Source organism: Eufriesea mexicana, unplaced genomic scaffold, assembly GCF_001483705.2.
Source record: "Eufriesea mexicana isolate 0111107269 unplaced genomic scaffold, ASM148370v2 scaffold4744748127, whole genome shotgun sequence".
NCBI lineage: Eukaryota > Metazoa > Arthropoda > Insecta > Hymenoptera > Apidae > Eufriesea > Eufriesea mexicana.
Genome location: NW_016907969.1, coordinates 411,154 through 428,821, shown reverse-complemented (window position 1 = coordinate 428,821; position 17,668 = coordinate 411,154). Strand labels below are relative to the sequence as shown.

The 17,668-nt window shown below is 30.5% G+C and overlaps 5 protein-coding genes across 5 annotated transcripts in view; 3 read left to right on the top strand and 2 right to left on the bottom strand.

Annotated features, from left to right (window-relative positions):
- Window positions 1–496, top strand: part of Ir25a (ionotropic receptor 25a) — a 1,890-nt gene extending 1,394 nt beyond the window's left edge. Inside the window, 2 exon segments of the mRNA XM_017903604.1 lie at window positions 3–40; window positions 122–496. Coding sequence (XP_017759093.1) covers window positions 3–40; window positions 122–464 — 381 coding nt within the window. The 3' untranslated portion in view covers window positions 465–496.
- A 149-nt stretch (window positions 497–645) lies between these two features.
- LOC108550121 (phosphatidylinositol 3-kinase 2) lies at window positions 646–6,901 on the bottom strand. The gene is given in 8 exon segments (XM_017903773.1): window positions 646–2,168; window positions 2,825–3,464; window positions 3,728–4,104; window positions 4,106–4,122; window positions 4,202–4,543; window positions 4,646–5,048; window positions 5,132–5,427; window positions 6,815–6,901. Coding segments are annotated over 6 exon segments (1,764 nt in total). The 5' UTR covers window positions 4,973–5,048; window positions 5,132–5,427; window positions 6,815–6,901; the 3' UTR covers window positions 646–2,107.
- A 590-nt stretch (window positions 6,902–7,491) lies between these two features.
- On the top strand, window positions 7,492–10,888 carry Letm1 (Leucine zipper and EF-hand containing transmembrane protein 1). The gene is made up of 7 exons (XM_017903551.1): window positions 7,492–7,756; window positions 8,186–8,634; window positions 8,730–8,900; window positions 8,969–9,283; window positions 9,360–9,824; window positions 9,911–10,351; window positions 10,421–10,888. Exons 1-7 carry the CDS (start codon window positions 7,699–7,701, stop codon window positions 10,832–10,834), a joined length of 2,313 nt encoding a protein of 770 aa, XP_017759040.1. The 5' UTR covers window positions 7,492–7,698; the 3' UTR covers window positions 10,835–10,888.
- Window positions 10,889–12,668: 1,780 nt separating this feature from the next.
- Mob3 (MOB kinase activator 3) lies at window positions 12,669–13,938 on the top strand. Its single transcript, XM_017903662.1, has 5 exons — window positions 12,669–12,743; window positions 12,988–13,138; window positions 13,224–13,451; window positions 13,531–13,646; window positions 13,718–13,938. Exons 1-5 carry the CDS (start codon window positions 12,699–12,701, stop codon window positions 13,880–13,882), a joined length of 705 nt encoding a protein of 234 aa, XP_017759151.1. The 5' UTR covers window positions 12,669–12,698; the 3' UTR covers window positions 13,883–13,938.
- Window positions 13,939–14,695: 757 nt separating this feature from the next.
- UQCR-C1 (Ubiquinol-cytochrome c reductase core protein 1) lies at window positions 14,696–17,337 on the bottom strand. The gene is made up of 6 exons (XM_017903595.1): window positions 17,227–17,337; window positions 16,418–16,636; window positions 15,959–16,344; window positions 15,517–15,883; window positions 15,177–15,431; window positions 14,696–15,110 (listed from the first exon to the last, which is right to left on the bottom strand). The coding sequence occupies exons 1-6, from the start codon at window positions 17,293–17,295 to the stop codon at window positions 14,970–14,972; spliced, it is 1,437 nt and encodes a 478-aa protein (XP_017759084.1). The 5' UTR covers window positions 17,296–17,337; the 3' UTR covers window positions 14,696–14,969.
- Between the last annotated feature and the right edge of the window lie 331 nt (window positions 17,338–17,668).

The following is a 17,668-nucleotide window of genomic DNA, read 5'->3' as shown; positions in this document are numbered from 1 at the left end:
TTCAGCAGGGATCGCCTTTGAAAGATCAGTTTAACAACGCGTATGTTTCACTCTTTTGTTTGAAATTAGAGATGAACTAGCGAGTAATCCAATGCCAATGTCTGCTCTTCTTTCGATATAGGATTCTGATACTACTGAATAAGAGGAAACTGGAGAAGCTAAAGGACAAGTGGTGGAAGAAGAATCCAAAGAGGAAAAACTGCGATGCGGAACACGATCAAAGTGATGGTATAAGTATCCATAATATCGGCGGAGTGTTCGTGGTTATATTCCTAGGTATTATTTTCGCTTGTTTCACTTTGGCCTTCGAGTATTGGTATTACCGACACCGTACAAACGTCACGAAGATCAATCGAGACAGTATGACCAAAGGGAAGATCACGCAGATAAAACCGCTGAGATTCAACTTGCAGCCGGCACCTACGCACGATTTTCAGAGTAGCCAGTTCAGGTCAAGGTTTTGAGCGTGTCCACGAGCAAAATAGGCTATTCGCAAATTTATTATAGCGACATATCACTCTTCGATGCTGATGCTTGTTGTTCTTCGATCCTGAATAAAGAAAGAAAAAGAAAATATCAAAAAAGACGAACAATTTGTGATCGAAATAAATTCTGAACTAAAATTATAAATAATATACAACTTCAGCGTTTGCAATGCCTTTATTTGGTTACTCCCTTTGCGTACATTACTTCGCGCAGAGAATACATGTTCGGATGTTCTTCTCGTATTTTCCCCTTTTATTCCTTCCATTTTCTCCGCATCACAATTCACGTACATCGCTCATTTTAAATAACCATCCTCGCGTTGTCTTAACACTATCTTCGCGTTTCTTAATAACATTTTACTCGCTCGTTTTCTCTTGCTTCAGAAGGCATTCATTTCTCCTAATATCATTCTTCTCACGTTTTCGTCCGCTTAACTTCGCCGAGGTAGGCGCAGTATTTCTCAAGTTATACGTTTCTTTTTTTTATATATATAGATATATTTTTTTTTTTTTTTTGTTTCTTCCTCACATGTACGTTTTCAATAATATTTTCCGATATTTTCTCTGAGGGAGTATTGGAAAAGCATTGGATACTCTGGGTTTCTTTAAAACATGGGATCTGTTGGGCGATGGAATTGGGGGACAGGGTATTAATCTTCTAGGACGTTAAATTATAATTAGGGGAATATAATTAAGATAATCCATTAATAATTACGAAAAAAACAACAAGAAAATAGAATAGTACTTCGATGGTTCTCAGTTTAATATCGTGCGGCACTTTTTTTTTTTTTATTCCTTTTATTTATACTTATAAGTACTCCGTCCTCGAATTTTACTCTTTTGGCTTACTCTTCCTTTTTTTTTTTTTTTTTTCTTTTTTAATTAATTTCATTCTTTTTTTGGCATTTTTTTCATAGTTACATTTTATTTTCATTTCTTTCTCTCCTTCTTGCAATGCATCCAATGCAAACACACAATGAACGCCTGCAAATCAGATGAGAAACAAAAAAGGAAAACTGCACGCTACAATTTCTAGAAAAATCAGCGCACTAATTATATATATATGTGTGTATATATATATATATATATGTATTTTTTTCGTTTTTGTTTCTTTCTCCTCGAAAAATTCACATAAAATTATCAACAAGCTACAAACGAAATCTCATTGACTACATTCTCGATACTCTTTTCGTCTCTCGCATGCGCTATCATCGTTAAACGCTGCGTGACATATACACTTTTTTTTCTCTATTTCACTCCATTTCCTTTTTTTCGTTTTATTTGTCAAAGGGTTAATAATAATTATCTAAATGAACGTTTAATATTCTCTTGTCTCACTTTACTCGCGTTGCGACCATTTTTTTTTTTTATTTTTTTTTTTTATTTTTTTTTAAGTGTTTGTTCAACGACAACGGGGGAGAGATTTTTTTTTTTCATTTAACGGCACCATCTTGGATACATGCATAACAAATTCCACATGCCAAGAGGCCCCCCAAAGTCATACTTTTTATTTATCTTTTTCCTTCCTTAACAATTTGCGTCTTCGTCTTGAGAAAAAAAGTATAGCTACACCTCAAAATCTCCAGTCACATAGCATTCGTAGCAGCTCATATTTATCCAGTTCATAAGGTCAACGGACGCAATGTCGTCAGAGGCTGGCATCCGAAACTGCTACTGTGCCTTCTATCGGAAAAAACATATTAAATATATAACGTTAATTATAATTACAACAATTCGACTAAGTACTCAGGCCACATACACTCTATATTACATCGAATCACGCGCTTTAAAATAAAACCTGACCAACGTAGTAGTATATTGAGACCAATCTCTCAAGAAGTGTTTACTCTATTAAATCCTTACTTTCGTAACGCACTACATAACATATGATCGACTATGCGTATGTATATGTATATGTATTACGTGTACATAAATATACGTGCACATCTATCAGTTTCGGGTTACATAACACAAATACAACAAAAAAAAGAAATTACCGCTTTGATGCTCGTAATTCAAATAACTTAACACGTAACGATGAAACAAAAATTTCAGTGCGACTGTTCAGCCAATGATCTTTGGTTTTATTGTATATTTGTACCTCCGAACAAACGAGAAAGGTCTTGCATTAACGCGCAATGGAGTATTAATGTATGCATATCTCATTATACTAATGTAAAGTAACGAACACGCGATTCTTTTTTATTCCTGTTCCAACACGACAACGGTCAACGGGAAAGAGCGCATTACGTAACGAATCAGAAGAGGGGAAAAAAAGAAAAGAAAAAACAAAGCTGTCGACATACAGTAAGGACTTTTTTCTAGAGACACTTTATTACCTTTTCCTATCATTGTGCAGAGGTACATTAGATCGTACCCAGCCCAGTTGACCCAATGTATAGCAATCTTTCTCAATTTTCTCTTCTTCGTGAATAACAGTATCTTCCACTCCGATTGGAGTATAATGAAAGTGATCCTGTTCGGACAGAATTCTGCGTTTGACCGGAGATCGAATGGGCTCGGTTTGAACGCACTTGTCACATTGACGCACCCTGAATTTCAACGTTAAATTCGAAGATACTGGAGGAAGCGGTGAGTCATTCTCTCGATACTCCATGTAAGGACTCTCTCCACCAGGAAGATATAACAAGTTCCCTGACTCAGATCTGCGATATGCGACCCGCTCTAAAGTATTGTTCACAGGAAATGTAGTCCCATCAGCCCACTGACCATCATCCTTTATTGGACGAAAGTGTGTGCGAGCGGAAGTAAGCAAATCCTCGTCCGGTTCAGGAAGGCTGTTTACCTTCAGATTTGAACGAGATTCTTTGCGTGTTCCAATGGGAGTTTTACGCGGTGCGACTGGAAAGAAGCAGCTACCTGTCTGTGAACTGTGGCCCAAGGTAGCTAAGTTACTGCCGAGCCCTTTCCAGTACCATGATCCATCCACAACTGAGTCAGACCAATTAACATTGTTCTCTGAAATAGTACATATCAAATATTTATTCACCTTTGATTTCTATGAGTAAGTTAGCAACTAACTTTCGCACGTATATAGAACAAAAAAAGAGAGAATAAAACATATATTGCAGCACAACAGAGATACAATGACATTCTACGTCTAACTTGATGTACTCTGTTATTTACTTACATGTCAGAATGATCTCCTATCCGTTAGATATATGTAAGTCAGTATTACTATGTCGTGATACTGGTAAATTATATATACCTGAAATACTGACCTGATTTATTCTTGTTACTACATTCATCCGCATAATCTTCTATGCTGATTAAATCGATGTCCCATGGAATGAGCGGCGAGTCGTCAACAATAGATTCCTGGTACGGCGTGTCAGTAGCATAGCCATTGTCTGAGGTGGATAAAGTAAAGATTGTCTCGGTAGTGTCTGTCGGCCAAAGGGGTCCTGAAGGAATAGAAAGAGTAGGTGCTGCCCAAATCGAAGCCGTGTCCTGTGCATTGCCTGGTCCCGAATCCCAAAGTGCTTCCAAGCTCTCATCAAACTTTGCTTGTAACTGTGCCAATCGGAGCTTATCCAATTGTAATTCCAGCTCTTTTTCCCTTTCACGTTCCATTGACTTAACAAATCCGAAGCTTTGTTCTTCGTGAGTCAATACTCTACAAACAGCCGGGTTAAATCATTCGTAACTTCTCTTAATAATACAATATGATACTCAACTCAATCTCAAATACTTACAATGGACAGTTTGGTTTTTTTATTGCGAGATTTATTAGTATTTTTATTATTGTTGTAGTTAACTCCGTTGATTTTATTGTTGTTATTGTTATTATTGTTGTTATTGTTGTTTCCAAAACTCCTATCTTTTCTTTGGGAAAATTTCTTTAAGGGTGTAGGTTGCAAAGCAGGAAATGCCGCATAGTATCTGAGAGCTCTATCGCGAGGTGTGAGCGACTCTAAATTCGTTTTGTTTTCACCATCGGACGTCTTGAACTCTTCTTCCTTATCATCCGAGCCGCCTCCTTCCAGATCTCGAAGTTTCATACATAATTCGTCTACCAGCGTTTCCACCCCACACTTCTATTAAGCAGAACAATATACATATATACTTATATATAACGTATTGATATGTATACAGGATATTTAAAATATAAAACAGTCATAATAGTTACTGCTACTTACATTATCAGCAGCACTTGTTAAACATTGCACAACAGCACGTCTTTGTTCTCTGTCTCCTTGCGTGGGCAGTTTTGCTTTAGGTCGGGCCCGAATGCGACGTCCTCCGTTTCTACCTGTACCTACTGCTTCTTCTGGAGGGCTTAGGGCCGAGTCGGGGCAGCGCAGTAGGCTGAGCACAAATCGCGAGTACGCAACCGGGTCTATTCCCAGTGCGTCCAAGCGTGCCTCCAGCCACTGGCGCAACTCCTCCTCGGCCCTAGTACCAAACACTTCACCTCCTCCAGGGGACGTCGCTATCCCGACCAGGTGCAGTGCCGGATTCCTCATTTCCTTTTAATGAAGCTCCTCCCAAACCCAGGAACTTTCACAGATTTCACTACCTCCAGGGTGATCATCTTCTCTCCTTGAAAAGTAAACGAATTTCATCATTATACACTAAATTTCCGCATGATAATGATTAATAAGGCGAATAACAAATCAAATTACCTATTTACAATAGAGTTACGGTATTATATTATTGTCCTTTAATGTTTCAATTTTACTGAATCCACCACCTTGACATTTACTAGCTTGATAAATGTTCTTTTGTTTCTCTTTGTTACTTGTAATTTCTCTCTTATAGTTTCGTTGCCCACAATCAATCGTGGTACTTCTTGTGATTTCAGTTACGTTGATATTAAAAATTATTTAGTTCTTGTGCACAGGTGGTGGATATTTTGTGGAAATGAGGCTGGCAGGTCTTAGTGAAGGATAACAAATATAGTCTCCTTCCCATTTTGACACTGAAATTTTATAATTTCCAAATTATTCTTTCGGACATTTTGAATGTAAAAAAATATTTCGTGCAAATAAAGAAATACATGTTGTTCCTTTTTCCATTATTCTTATTTATTTATACGATAAAAAACATAATTACGCAAATTTTACATTGTGTATCTTGAAAACTCCACTTTGTGTACATGTAATTAACTTCAGTTTATAAGAAACTTTTAACTAAACATAAAAAATTGTTATCACATTTCTTACATAAGCAACACTAACTAGTAATTGTGTAAAACTTTCACTTTCATATAATCTAAATAAGTGTTAATACCAATACATTTATAGCTTTTACATCATGCTACATACAAAATAATATATAAAATCAAAACATTGTTTATTAAAATAAAGCTATGTCAACAATGAATATTATTTCTGAAGCTTAGTCTCTTGTAATAACAAGAATTATTGTTCAATACATATCACATGTTACAAAAAATAAATTTAAACACAATATTTAAAGTATTCAGATATATTATAGACCTTATTTACTTTCATTTCATAAATATAATGTAATATCAAATATTGTAAAAAATTTTTGATAATCACAAAAATGTCTTTAAAAAACAGACTTCTTAACCCCTAAATAGAAACAATGTTTATCCCACAAACACAAAAGAAATAATATATAAATTGGCATGAAATTTTGTTTACTTTACGAAAACAAAATCAAATGAATATTTTTACTATAAATTTTCAAATGTCACGTATGATATATATTCGTTTAGATTCCAAAGTGTTAGAAAGATTTTACGCAAAATGCAGTTAGAAATCTAAGACGCAGTTAGAATCATACGTTCGTGTTAGAGACTATTAAGTCACGTTGCACGAATCATGGAGCTAAAATACATGTTCCACGTCGTGACTAGTAGAAAAGCTAACATAGTGCGTATACAAATGAAAACAAGCTACAAGATCCATCGAAACAAATCGAGACCTTTATTAACGTTGTCAAATACGCTTATCACTAGATTACGCGGGTACGAGCAATTGAGCATAATACAATGAGATTTTCAAGTTTTCCACGCATTATCAACCAGCCTCGTCCACTTGATAGATGTCTCTCGTACTGGTATACGAAAACAAACTGCAAATTCGGCTGCATAATATTGCAGCTTGACTGTCTATACGAATTGTTGGCAACGACATTGCTAGAGCAATGCGAATAACCTTGCCGATTGCGCTATGCATTTTGTCTGAGTCATAGTTCTCTCGTCAAGAGAACGAACAATTGTATGACGTTACGAAATAACAACAAACCTGTCTTTGTACGCAGTTCACTGTCAACTCGTGACAAACATGGTAGCTACTTCGATCACGATCAACAAAAATGTTGAAATTTTGACGTACCTGCATGCCTCGAGAGATGATTTTCACCCCGGCCTCTTCTACACACCCCACTCAGAGAAAAACATGGCGGCTACTAAAAGCTTCTCTGCCCCTCCCCCTTTCAATTGTTGGCACTCACACAATTCTTGCCCAAGATCTGCAGTGTGTTCAGAAATTAAACTGTCACTGATCATAAAATTTATATGAATACTATTTATGACTATATCTAAATTAAATCACATTTTCATTACATTTTTATACACCTGTTTATTATAATTCATTGTATAAATATGTATATCTTAAAACTTCTCGCAATTTATACTATCATTGTTATCAATGACATGTGCAAATTAGGAAAATTGTAACGAACAAACCCACATAAAAGAAATTGATCAGTTCAATTTTAATATCTACGATATATCTATTTTAATATTTTATAATGTAATTAATTAAAATAATTAAAATATAATAACAGCAAAAAAGTTATATACACAAGAATATACAATAAATAATCTTATTTATTTATCAAACTGTTTGATATTAAAAACTTTATATGGGAAAATTCTCATTGCGTAGTTTAATTTACGTTAGAAATACTACCTGTATGTCCTTAAATAGTTAAGAACACTTTGTAAATAAACATAAAGTGATTTTATACTGAAATTATCATGTATATTTGATTGCAGATATATTTCAAAATACTAATATATCAAAATAAATCATCTTATATTGATATTAATTATTATATTAGAAACACTGATACTAGTTAAGTAACCAGTTGATCTTTGTTCTCTCATCACTATGTTCAAGTCAGAAAATGTGTGATGGTGAGGTATTTTACCACATTGCAGATAAAAACGGCTTCGAAATATTACGAAAATTACAAAAAAATATTGTAATTCAAGATGTATTCTTTAATCCGTACGAAAAAGATGGTATCCGGCCACAAAACAATAATTAACCGTATGTACATTTATTTCTATTTAATAAGAAATCGTAATAATCTTAACATTTCCTAATACATATCTTATAGATATTGTAATGTTACGTTTATATAATAGACTAATTTATAGAGAGCGCTATTTATATCTGTGACATATTTTTCAATAAATATTCTACTTTGTATTATTATTTTATTGTTGACCTATATGATTATTTCGAATGTAGGTTATGTTGTGAAATATATGTTACATCGATACTATTAACATTTTTTATCAATTTAATAGTGTTTGCGAATAAAGTATTAATTATAATATTTTAAATAATCTTAGTTTTTTATTCATAATTATTTATCTTATTTAACAATGAAAGATTAAAATGAAATGTATATTTCAAATGATATCTTATTTAGAGACATAATTTAAAATATTTTACAAAGTATATTTATTACAGAGTACTGCTTTTTTAAATTGTGGTATAATACCAATCAAATAAATAGTAGTTTGGCATTTATTTGTTTGGGCAAAAGAGATCTCAGAAATAATAGATTATCATCATCCTCTATAATATCAGAAAACTATAACAATAATAATTTACCATATATACAGTCTCGTACATTTTATATAACACCAATATGGTATGGTCAAGAATCATCTTCTAAAGTAGAAGAAACTGTAAAAAATATTAAAGAACAAAAAGAACTCAAACTTAAAACACAAGAATCTATTCCAAGTATATCAAAACCAATGGAAAAAAAGACAAAACTATGGCAAAAGGTCAAGGCAGAAATTATACATTATTATCATGGATTTAGATTGTTAGGTCTTGATATGAAAATTTCAGCAAAATTGATATGGAGAATTTTACATGGTAAAGAACTTAGTAGAAGAGAACATAGACTTGTAAGTTCTAAATGATATTATGTACTTGCAATTAATAATTAAAAATTACATTCATTTTATAATTTTAATAATCTTTTTAATCTAAATATTTGTAGCTTATAAAGACAACAGGAGATGTATTCAGACTTATTCCTTTCTCTGTTTTTGTTATTGTTCCATTCATGGAATTATTACTTCCAGTTGCTATTAAGCTTTTCCCTGGATTATTACCATCTACTTTCCAAACAGCAACGGAGAAAGAAGATAAACTAAAACAAGCATTAAAGGTACATATGTTTCTTTATAATTTTTTACTTCTTCTTTTAATGAATTATATATAATTTTTGGTTTTCAGATTAAAATTGAAATGGCAAAATTTTTGCAAAAGACATTGGATGAAATGGGAGTACAGTCCTCTGACTATAAATCAAAAAAAGCCAAAGAATTTGCTGAATTTTTTTATAAAGTTCGATCGTCTGGCACTGTAGCCAGTAATGAAGAAATCATGCAATTTAGTAAACTTTTTGAAGATGAGATCACATTAGATTCTCTTACACGTCCACAATTAGTTGCATTATGTAGGGTATTAGATGTACAAACTCTTGGAACGTCGAACTTTCTACGATTCTTACTTAGAATGAGACTTAGAAGTCTCACTGCAGATGACAAAGTAATTTTTATGTATATATTTTTTGAGAAGTCATACGAAATGCACATATAATAATAATTAATATTTATCTTTACAGTTAATTGAAAAAGAAGGTATAGATTCACTTACTAGAAGTGAATTACAGCAAGCCTGTAGAGCACGCGGAATGCGAGCATATGGATTACCAGATAGTAAATTGAAGGAACAAATGACCCAATGGTTAGACTTAAGTTTAAATAAAAAAGTTCCACCTTCATTGTTGCTCCTTTCACGAGCACTTATGGTTCCTGAAACGATACCTATGTCAGATAAATTGAAAGCTACCATTTCTGCCCTTCCTGATACTGTTGTTGCTCGTACTCAAGGTGCAATAGGAGAAAAGGAAGGCAAAATGGACCATAAAACTAATATTGAAATTATTAAAATGGAGGAACGTAAAATCGAAGAAGAGAGGCAAGAGATGGAACCACAAGCTACTGTTACCACCGAGAGCCATAAAACTGACGAGATTACGAATACGGATGTCAAAGTGTTAGAACAGGCATTAGATTCTCTTGGAAAGGTTTGTAAGAATTATATTATCATAGCGTTATATTAGTACCTTTGTTATTTTTCAAACTAAAATATATGTCTAATTTTTTGATAAAGGATAACAAGATGTCTGTTGAAAAAGAAGAGTTGAAAGAGCTCAAAGAAGAAATGGCTGATTATCAAGAGGATCTTAAAGAACTTTATGAAATAAAAGCAGCTGCCAAAGGCCAGGAAGATATAGAAAATATTAAAATATCTAAAGGCGCTACACGTTTGTTTAAAAAAGTGAATAAGATGATTAGTAAAATGGATGCAGTTTTGGAACAACTTGAATCTGAGAAACAAGAGAAAAAATTACAAAAGATAAATAATGCTAACACAGGGGATACTACTACTTCAGAAACCGCCGAAGAATTAATTAAAATAGGCGAACTAATTTCAGCGATTAAACAAATTCAAAGCGTACCTGATCAGCATCGATTACAACGCATAACCGAAATTTTAGCAAAAATTGACGACGATAGAGATGGAGCTATCAAAATAGAAGATGTTTTAAAGGTAACATATAAAATAGAATAAATAATAAAGTAAATAGTATGTATAGTAATTTCAAATGATGTTTTTAAGGTGTTAGAATTAATTGGAAAGGAAGACATTAAACTAAGTAAGAAACAGGTAGACGAAGTGCTTGAACTGATTGATAAAGAAGAAATTTTAGAAGAGAAAGAACAGATCCAAAAGGTGTTAGAAAAAGATGCAATTGAACTTAAAGATGGAAAATGTACTGAAACAGAATATGTTTCACCTAAATCACCTGTTCCTGCTACGCCTGTAACGACCGAGAAAGGTTTCGGAACAGAAAAATTAGAGGAAAATGGAAAATCGAACAAAAGTTTTTCTCCACATTCATCTGAACAAGAAAGAGAAAAATCAGCTGCTGTCCTTAAAAGTAACACCAGTTCTGATTCGGTCAGAAGCCCACCATTAACTCCCGGTGTGCCACCACCGGCAAAAAAAGCGGAAGGCTCTAAGCAGTTATAATTACCGCACAATTAAATACTATTAATTTCTGTAATTATGAATACAATCTTTTTATTGGGTACTGATTTAGAATGCTATTATATTTTCATCTCTAGATAATATTTCTACCTCTATAATATGATGTTATTATAAACTTATTTTTTTTTTGCAAATGAATTCACATAATGCAAAGTGTTTGCATAAGAAACAGTTGCAGTAGTTCCATGTGTATAGTAACGCTCTTTATGATAATTGTTGCTATTACATGCATGACTTCAAACATTTATAATATTTGATTAAATATAAAAAAAGATATTAATATAATTTTTTATTTACAACTAAAGCAGATTTAGAATATTTAAGACTGTGATGCATTTAATGGCATCAACATATTATTTGTTCCATAAATTTTTTTAGACAATATGTGCTGGACACAAAAATGCTATTTTACATGTAAATTTTCAGTTAATGTAAAATTGTTTCTAAAATTGTACGTAACAATATTATTACTAACATTAACAATGGGTAATGAAATATGATAGAAGTATTTATTAAGCAGTTTTTGTTTTAATAAAACCTAATTCCAAAACATTGTAATATCATAAGGAATCATTCCAGCTGCTCAAGTATTGATTATTATTACAGGATTTTAATTCATAAATCATCGATCACCTATGTTTTGCTGTACAATAAAACACTTGCATCTCTGTAACTGAGGTTAAAACAAGATGTACATTTATAAATAAAGTAATTAATTGCTAAGTACACAATAGAAGACTAGCGATTACGTGTATGTAATTGTTCCACAAAAACGCAGTTACATAATAAAGTGTACAATATTTTAGTAATAAGTATTATGCATTACATGAAAAATTGTACATTTTAAAATTAAATATTCACTGAATGTTAATTATAATCGAAAGGTAAATGAAAATTATATTTATCGAGAATAAACTTATCAAAAAATACTAAGCATATCATTTCTGCAAGAGTTATAAAATTTTCGCAACTAGACTATGAACATTTCGATGTTTTTACATAGTAATATACGTACAGGTATACAAAATAAGACACATATATTATCATATAAAAGTTATTCTATTTTAGAAATTATATAAATGATATTAATATTAATTTTTTAGCATTTGTATATCAAGCTGCCAGTTTATATGACAATATTCCGGTATAAAAATTATAGCAATTTTTTATAGTTAAAGTTAATAGTCAATTTTACATTGAGTATAAAAAAATATTAAAAAATTATTACATGTACGTAAACAATTATAAACTATATATATTAATATAAAAGATATTAATATGGATACTCCCATTTGTTTCAAATTTTTATAATATATATTTAATTATGATAATTACTATCTTTAATTATTATGAATTTTCTGGATATTCCATTTTATCGATTATTCTATAAATTTTAGACATGGATCTTTCTATCTTTGATAACTATTTTTATTTAAATTAATACAACTTCTTTAACAGCTCAATTATAAATATATGAGTATAGTTTTAAATTGTTAAAAATAAAATTATTCAAATTTCATAAATTGATTCTAAAATATTGGTGAGATGATTTACACATTTCACAGTATCACAAATTACTCATATTGAAATATTTATTGGATTGGAATATTAATTTTGAAATTTACTTGTGTACAAAGAATGTTATGTATACGATAAGTATTTTAGTAATTTTATTTTATTCCAAAATTTACAAATAAATGAGAAATATAAAGATTTAGTAACGACTTACATATAGCATAAAATTTCAATTCATAGCACATGTATGAATAGAGAGTGAATACTTCATCCTGCCGGTTACCTGTCCACTTGTACAACAGGTGCAGGTTTTTGTGTATATTTAGTCATAATGACTGCATTAGGTGGTTTTATGGAATTTTTTCAGAAAGGAAAGGTAAATATAAATTTTCACTTAAGTCAAGTTCTTTTAAATTTTAATAAAAATCCTAACCTGATATAAAATATTACCGATTACTTTTTACATTTATACATATTTTATTTAAAATACATATAAAAATATACAAAGTTATTCATTCTTTGTGAAATTAAATTATATTTACTGGTATATACATATTTTGTTTAATTTATTATTACGGAAAATCTTCAATAATGTATTCTAAATTGTTCAAATTTTTTAGACATTTAGGCCGAAAAAAAAATTTGCTCATGGAACATTACGATATTCATTGCATAAACAAGCACAAGCTTCATTGAATTCTGGAATTAATTTAAGATCTGTTGTGAAATTGCCTCCAGGAGAAGATTTAAATGATTGGATTGCAGTTCATGGTATTTAAAACTTTTATTTATAATTATCTACTGTATGAAAAATATACTAAAAGGAACATGATTTTTATAAATGATATAATTTCAGTGGTAGATTTTTTCAATAGAATAAATCTAATATATGGTACTGTGTCTGAGTATTGTGACTCTGCGTCTTGCCCAACAATGAGTGGTGGATCCCGTTTTGAATACTTATGGGCAGATGGTGAAAAATATAAAAGACCTACTGCATTGCCAGCACCACAGTATGTCAGTCTTCTCATGGATTGGATTGAAGCACAAATTAATAATGAAACCATTTTTCCTGTATCAACAGGTATAAAACTTTGAAAAGAAGATATTAGTTCAATTATTTGATAAGTTATTCATGTAAAAATTATTTTTTTTTTTTTTAGATGTACCATTTCCAAAAACGTTTGTTCCACTATGTAGAAAAATTTTGACACGTTTGTTCAGAGTTTTTGTTCATGTGTACATACATCATTTTGATCGTATTGTAGCAATAGGAGCAGTAAGTCCATATCTTTACATAGTTAATGAAATATTATATTGTTATAATGACATTTGAAATGTTTATTTTAGGAGGCACATGTGAATACATGTTATAAACACTTCTATTATTTTGTAACAGAATTTGAATTAATAAATACAAAAGAATTAGAACCACTAGCTGAAATGACTGCTAAAGTTTGTAAAGATACAGCATCACCAACACAAACAACAGCACCATCAAGTAATGCTAGATAGTGCTGAGCTTATAACTGCATGAAGTCATAACCAAATTAGGATGAACCAAATTCGTTTTAATGTAAGTAAAAGAAGTAATACGCTTTTAATTTTATTGTTATAAAAAAAAGTAACAGTATTTTTGTTATTAGGATGCCACAAGATATGAATATCATCTTTATTGCCATTTAGAAAATTGAAGAATTTCATCAAATGCTTTATTATGTATAGTGCTTATATGCTCCTATTATTATATTAAGTATAATTTTCTCACTTTGGGATAACTAATTAATGTAAGTATATTTTTTTCTAGTGAGTCATATTGAACAAATTATACAACTAGATATTAAGAATTCACATATTTTGTGGATAAATAATCACAGCAATAAATTATGTTTATATATTTATGTGTTTTGGAATTAGTTTGTATGTCTTTTAATGTGTGTACAAACTATCATTTAGTTTTATAAAGAAGTGAAACGTTATTTAAAAAATGATTTCATAAAAATATATAATTGTACATATAATTTTGCGCCATTGTGATGCTTATGTAATATTCTTATGTATTGTATTAAAAACTAAAAACATTTTCTACGAAATTAAATAATACTGTAATAACAACAGAAATAGAATATCACATATTACAGAAAAGTGCAAATTTAAAAAAGAATAAAACATAATAAACCAATTTCTATCATAAACATTTATTTATTATTTTTAATTAAATAAATAAGTTAAAATGGTTAATACAAAAAGTATTCCATATGATTTTTTTAAGTAGGTACTTCTGTCAAATACAATTTCTTTTTCTTGCAAAATATAAGTTACAAAAAATTGAGTTTTTTAAAGATCAATTTATTATGTTTAAGCCAGATAATACATAGCTTGGAAATGAAATGTATCACTTGCTGACCAAAATTAAAATAAGACTATAAAATATAATTAAAAAGTAAATATAAATTTTTTTTTATAACTTTTATCACTTTATAGTTACAATTGTACTTTACAGTTATAAATGGTTTATATTTTTAGTCTTAGTTTAATTCAAATATTTTGCTAAAAATGATGTTATTTGCAACTTATTCTATGTTCATTGCCGGAAATGTGTTTATATTCGCAATCTGTACATGCCGCTACGAATTAGATTATAATCTGGTAAATTTTCGATTGGTCCAACTGCTGCGATTACTGGACACTGATCATAAATATACTTCATACCAACTTCATGAATATTTTTAGCAGTCACACTCTGTAAATGATTTTGGTGATATTATAATTGAATTTGAAATGTTGAAAATATTCAAATATTACTTACTTCTATTCTAGCCTCAAGTTCATGAAGTGGTATGCGTCGATTATAACACAGCATCTGTCGACCAATGTCTTCACAAATTGCAGTTGTGCCATCTAACTGAAGGAGCATATTTGTTTTAAGAATGTTTTTTGCACGATTTACTTCTTTTTCTGTTATTGTCAAGCATAATCTCATCCATTCACGTTGTATATTATATACAAAATGTTCAATTTCCAAAGGATCACTCACAAAATATATTCCCCAAAGACCCGTGTCCTATAGAGAAAAAATGATTAATATATGATAAGCATACAATTAAATATATATATACACATAATTAATATAATTAAGTTGTAAGTACTTGATAACAAGTATTAAAACTTTGGTAACTGTGACATAATCCTGCAGCTGCAGAAGCTTCTGCCAAATAACTTATATTGTTTGCTCCACCGCCTTGGCTGCGATCCCATGCGCCCATAAGGGTATTTGCAACCATAAGAGGAATATTATCTGCATCTGTCCAACCAGGTCCTTCAACAGCAATGGCTACATGTGCTAGTGGAATATTATCGTCACGAACTCTTATTTCTGATCCCGTAAAACGGCATGGTAATGGTGGACAGAGAGGAATTTCGTCATAGAATGGCCCTTTCATTTGGCCAAAATGTGTTTGAGCTAAATCTACTAGAGTTTTGTGATTTACACCACCTGCACCAGCTAAAATGAATCTGTGAAGGAAGTTTAAGAGCTTTTAGAGATACAAATATAATAAAGGTATTTTATGAAAACTTATAAGCACATACCTAGGTGGACCATAGTGTGTCTTAACGTAGTAAACAAGGTCATTTTTTGTAATACTTTTGATATTTTCAGTTGGGCCAAGAATTGTTCTTCCTAATGGTGTGCCCTGATATGCACTAGCATGTAAATGATCAAAAACAACTTCTTGAAGATTTGTTTCAACTTCCTGCATTTCTCTCAAGATAACACCACGTTCTCTTTCAATTTCAACCTCACCAAGTTTTGAATTTTGAATGATATCACTTAAAATTTCAACAGCTTTTGGAACATCTTCGGCCAAACATTTGGCATAAAATACTGTTTGTTCTCTACTTGTGTATGCATTTAAATGAGCACCCATGTTTTCAATTTCTAATTCTAAATCAGTTTGTGAACGTTTAGTAGTTCCCTGTATACAATATGTATTTTAACTATTACTTTCAATATTTCCTTTCAAGTACATTTGAAAAGTGTCAACCTACTTTGAAAGCCATATGTTCCATAAAATGAGCAACTCCATTGACTTCATCATCTTCATAGCGACTCCCAGCATCTATCCATAGCCCAACAGTAGCTGTTGGTGCTCCACTATCTTCAGTAGCAACTTTCAAGCCACAATCTAAAACTGTAACCTGCGTTGCTGGTTGATTTAGTAATATTTCTTTAAGTGATGTTGATGTGGACTGCCATTGCTTTGGTACCTGATTTAAGCATAATTACAAATATACCAAAAACAACTTAAAAAACAAGAATATAAAAAGCTAAAAAATCTTATACTGGTTTATTTATGAACTTATTTAAAAAATGTATAAAGATCACTCAAAAATTTTTTAAGCTGAAATAATAATTAATAAGTGAACTAAATGTAAATTCAATAATATTACAAATTGTTAAAATGTTTTTAATAATATTACAATTGGTAAAATATAGTTAATATAATCATTATGATAATATATAAAAGAGCTATCTGTCAAATTTTTAATTTACTGCTAATGTTAGATAATGAGATGAATTATATATATTAATGTTATGACAGCTTGATACAATTACTTCCATATACATTAAATGACTTGAGTTATTATATTTTATTTCTTGTTTATTCATAGTAATATATCATGTTTCTTTTGTTTTTACAAACTTTCAATAAATTATTTCTTATTACGTAAGGAGTAATGAAATCAATGAATTTTCGTCTTGAGAAAATCATATTAATTTTAATATAAATTTCAGAGGAATGTTCTGATATAATTTACTAATAGTATTATTATTATGAAAACTCTGATTTTATTACCTTTACAAGGCTGGTTTTATTAGAATAAGCTCGTAACGCGGAACTAACTTTAAGCAAACGGGTCGCCATGTCTAGGACCTTGTAACTGCACGACAAGGATGGTAATGCAGTTCGAACTAAAGCTTGGAGCTAATTTGGACAAACTTTTTAATGCTATACATATATGAATAAATATTGATAAAATAATACATACAAATTTATAGAATATGTAATAAAAAATTAATATAATATTAATTCAATTATACAAAAGTTCATGTAATATAAGATTAACAATAAGTTGATCCATTTAAAATGATATAATACAGTAGAAATTATTTAGTTAAATTTTATACAATGTTTATAATATTTTTATCTTTTAATGGAAATGTTTGACATTGAAGAAAAGTGTTTATAGCCTATTAAATATTGAAAATTATTGCCGCGTATTATATGGTAAATATTA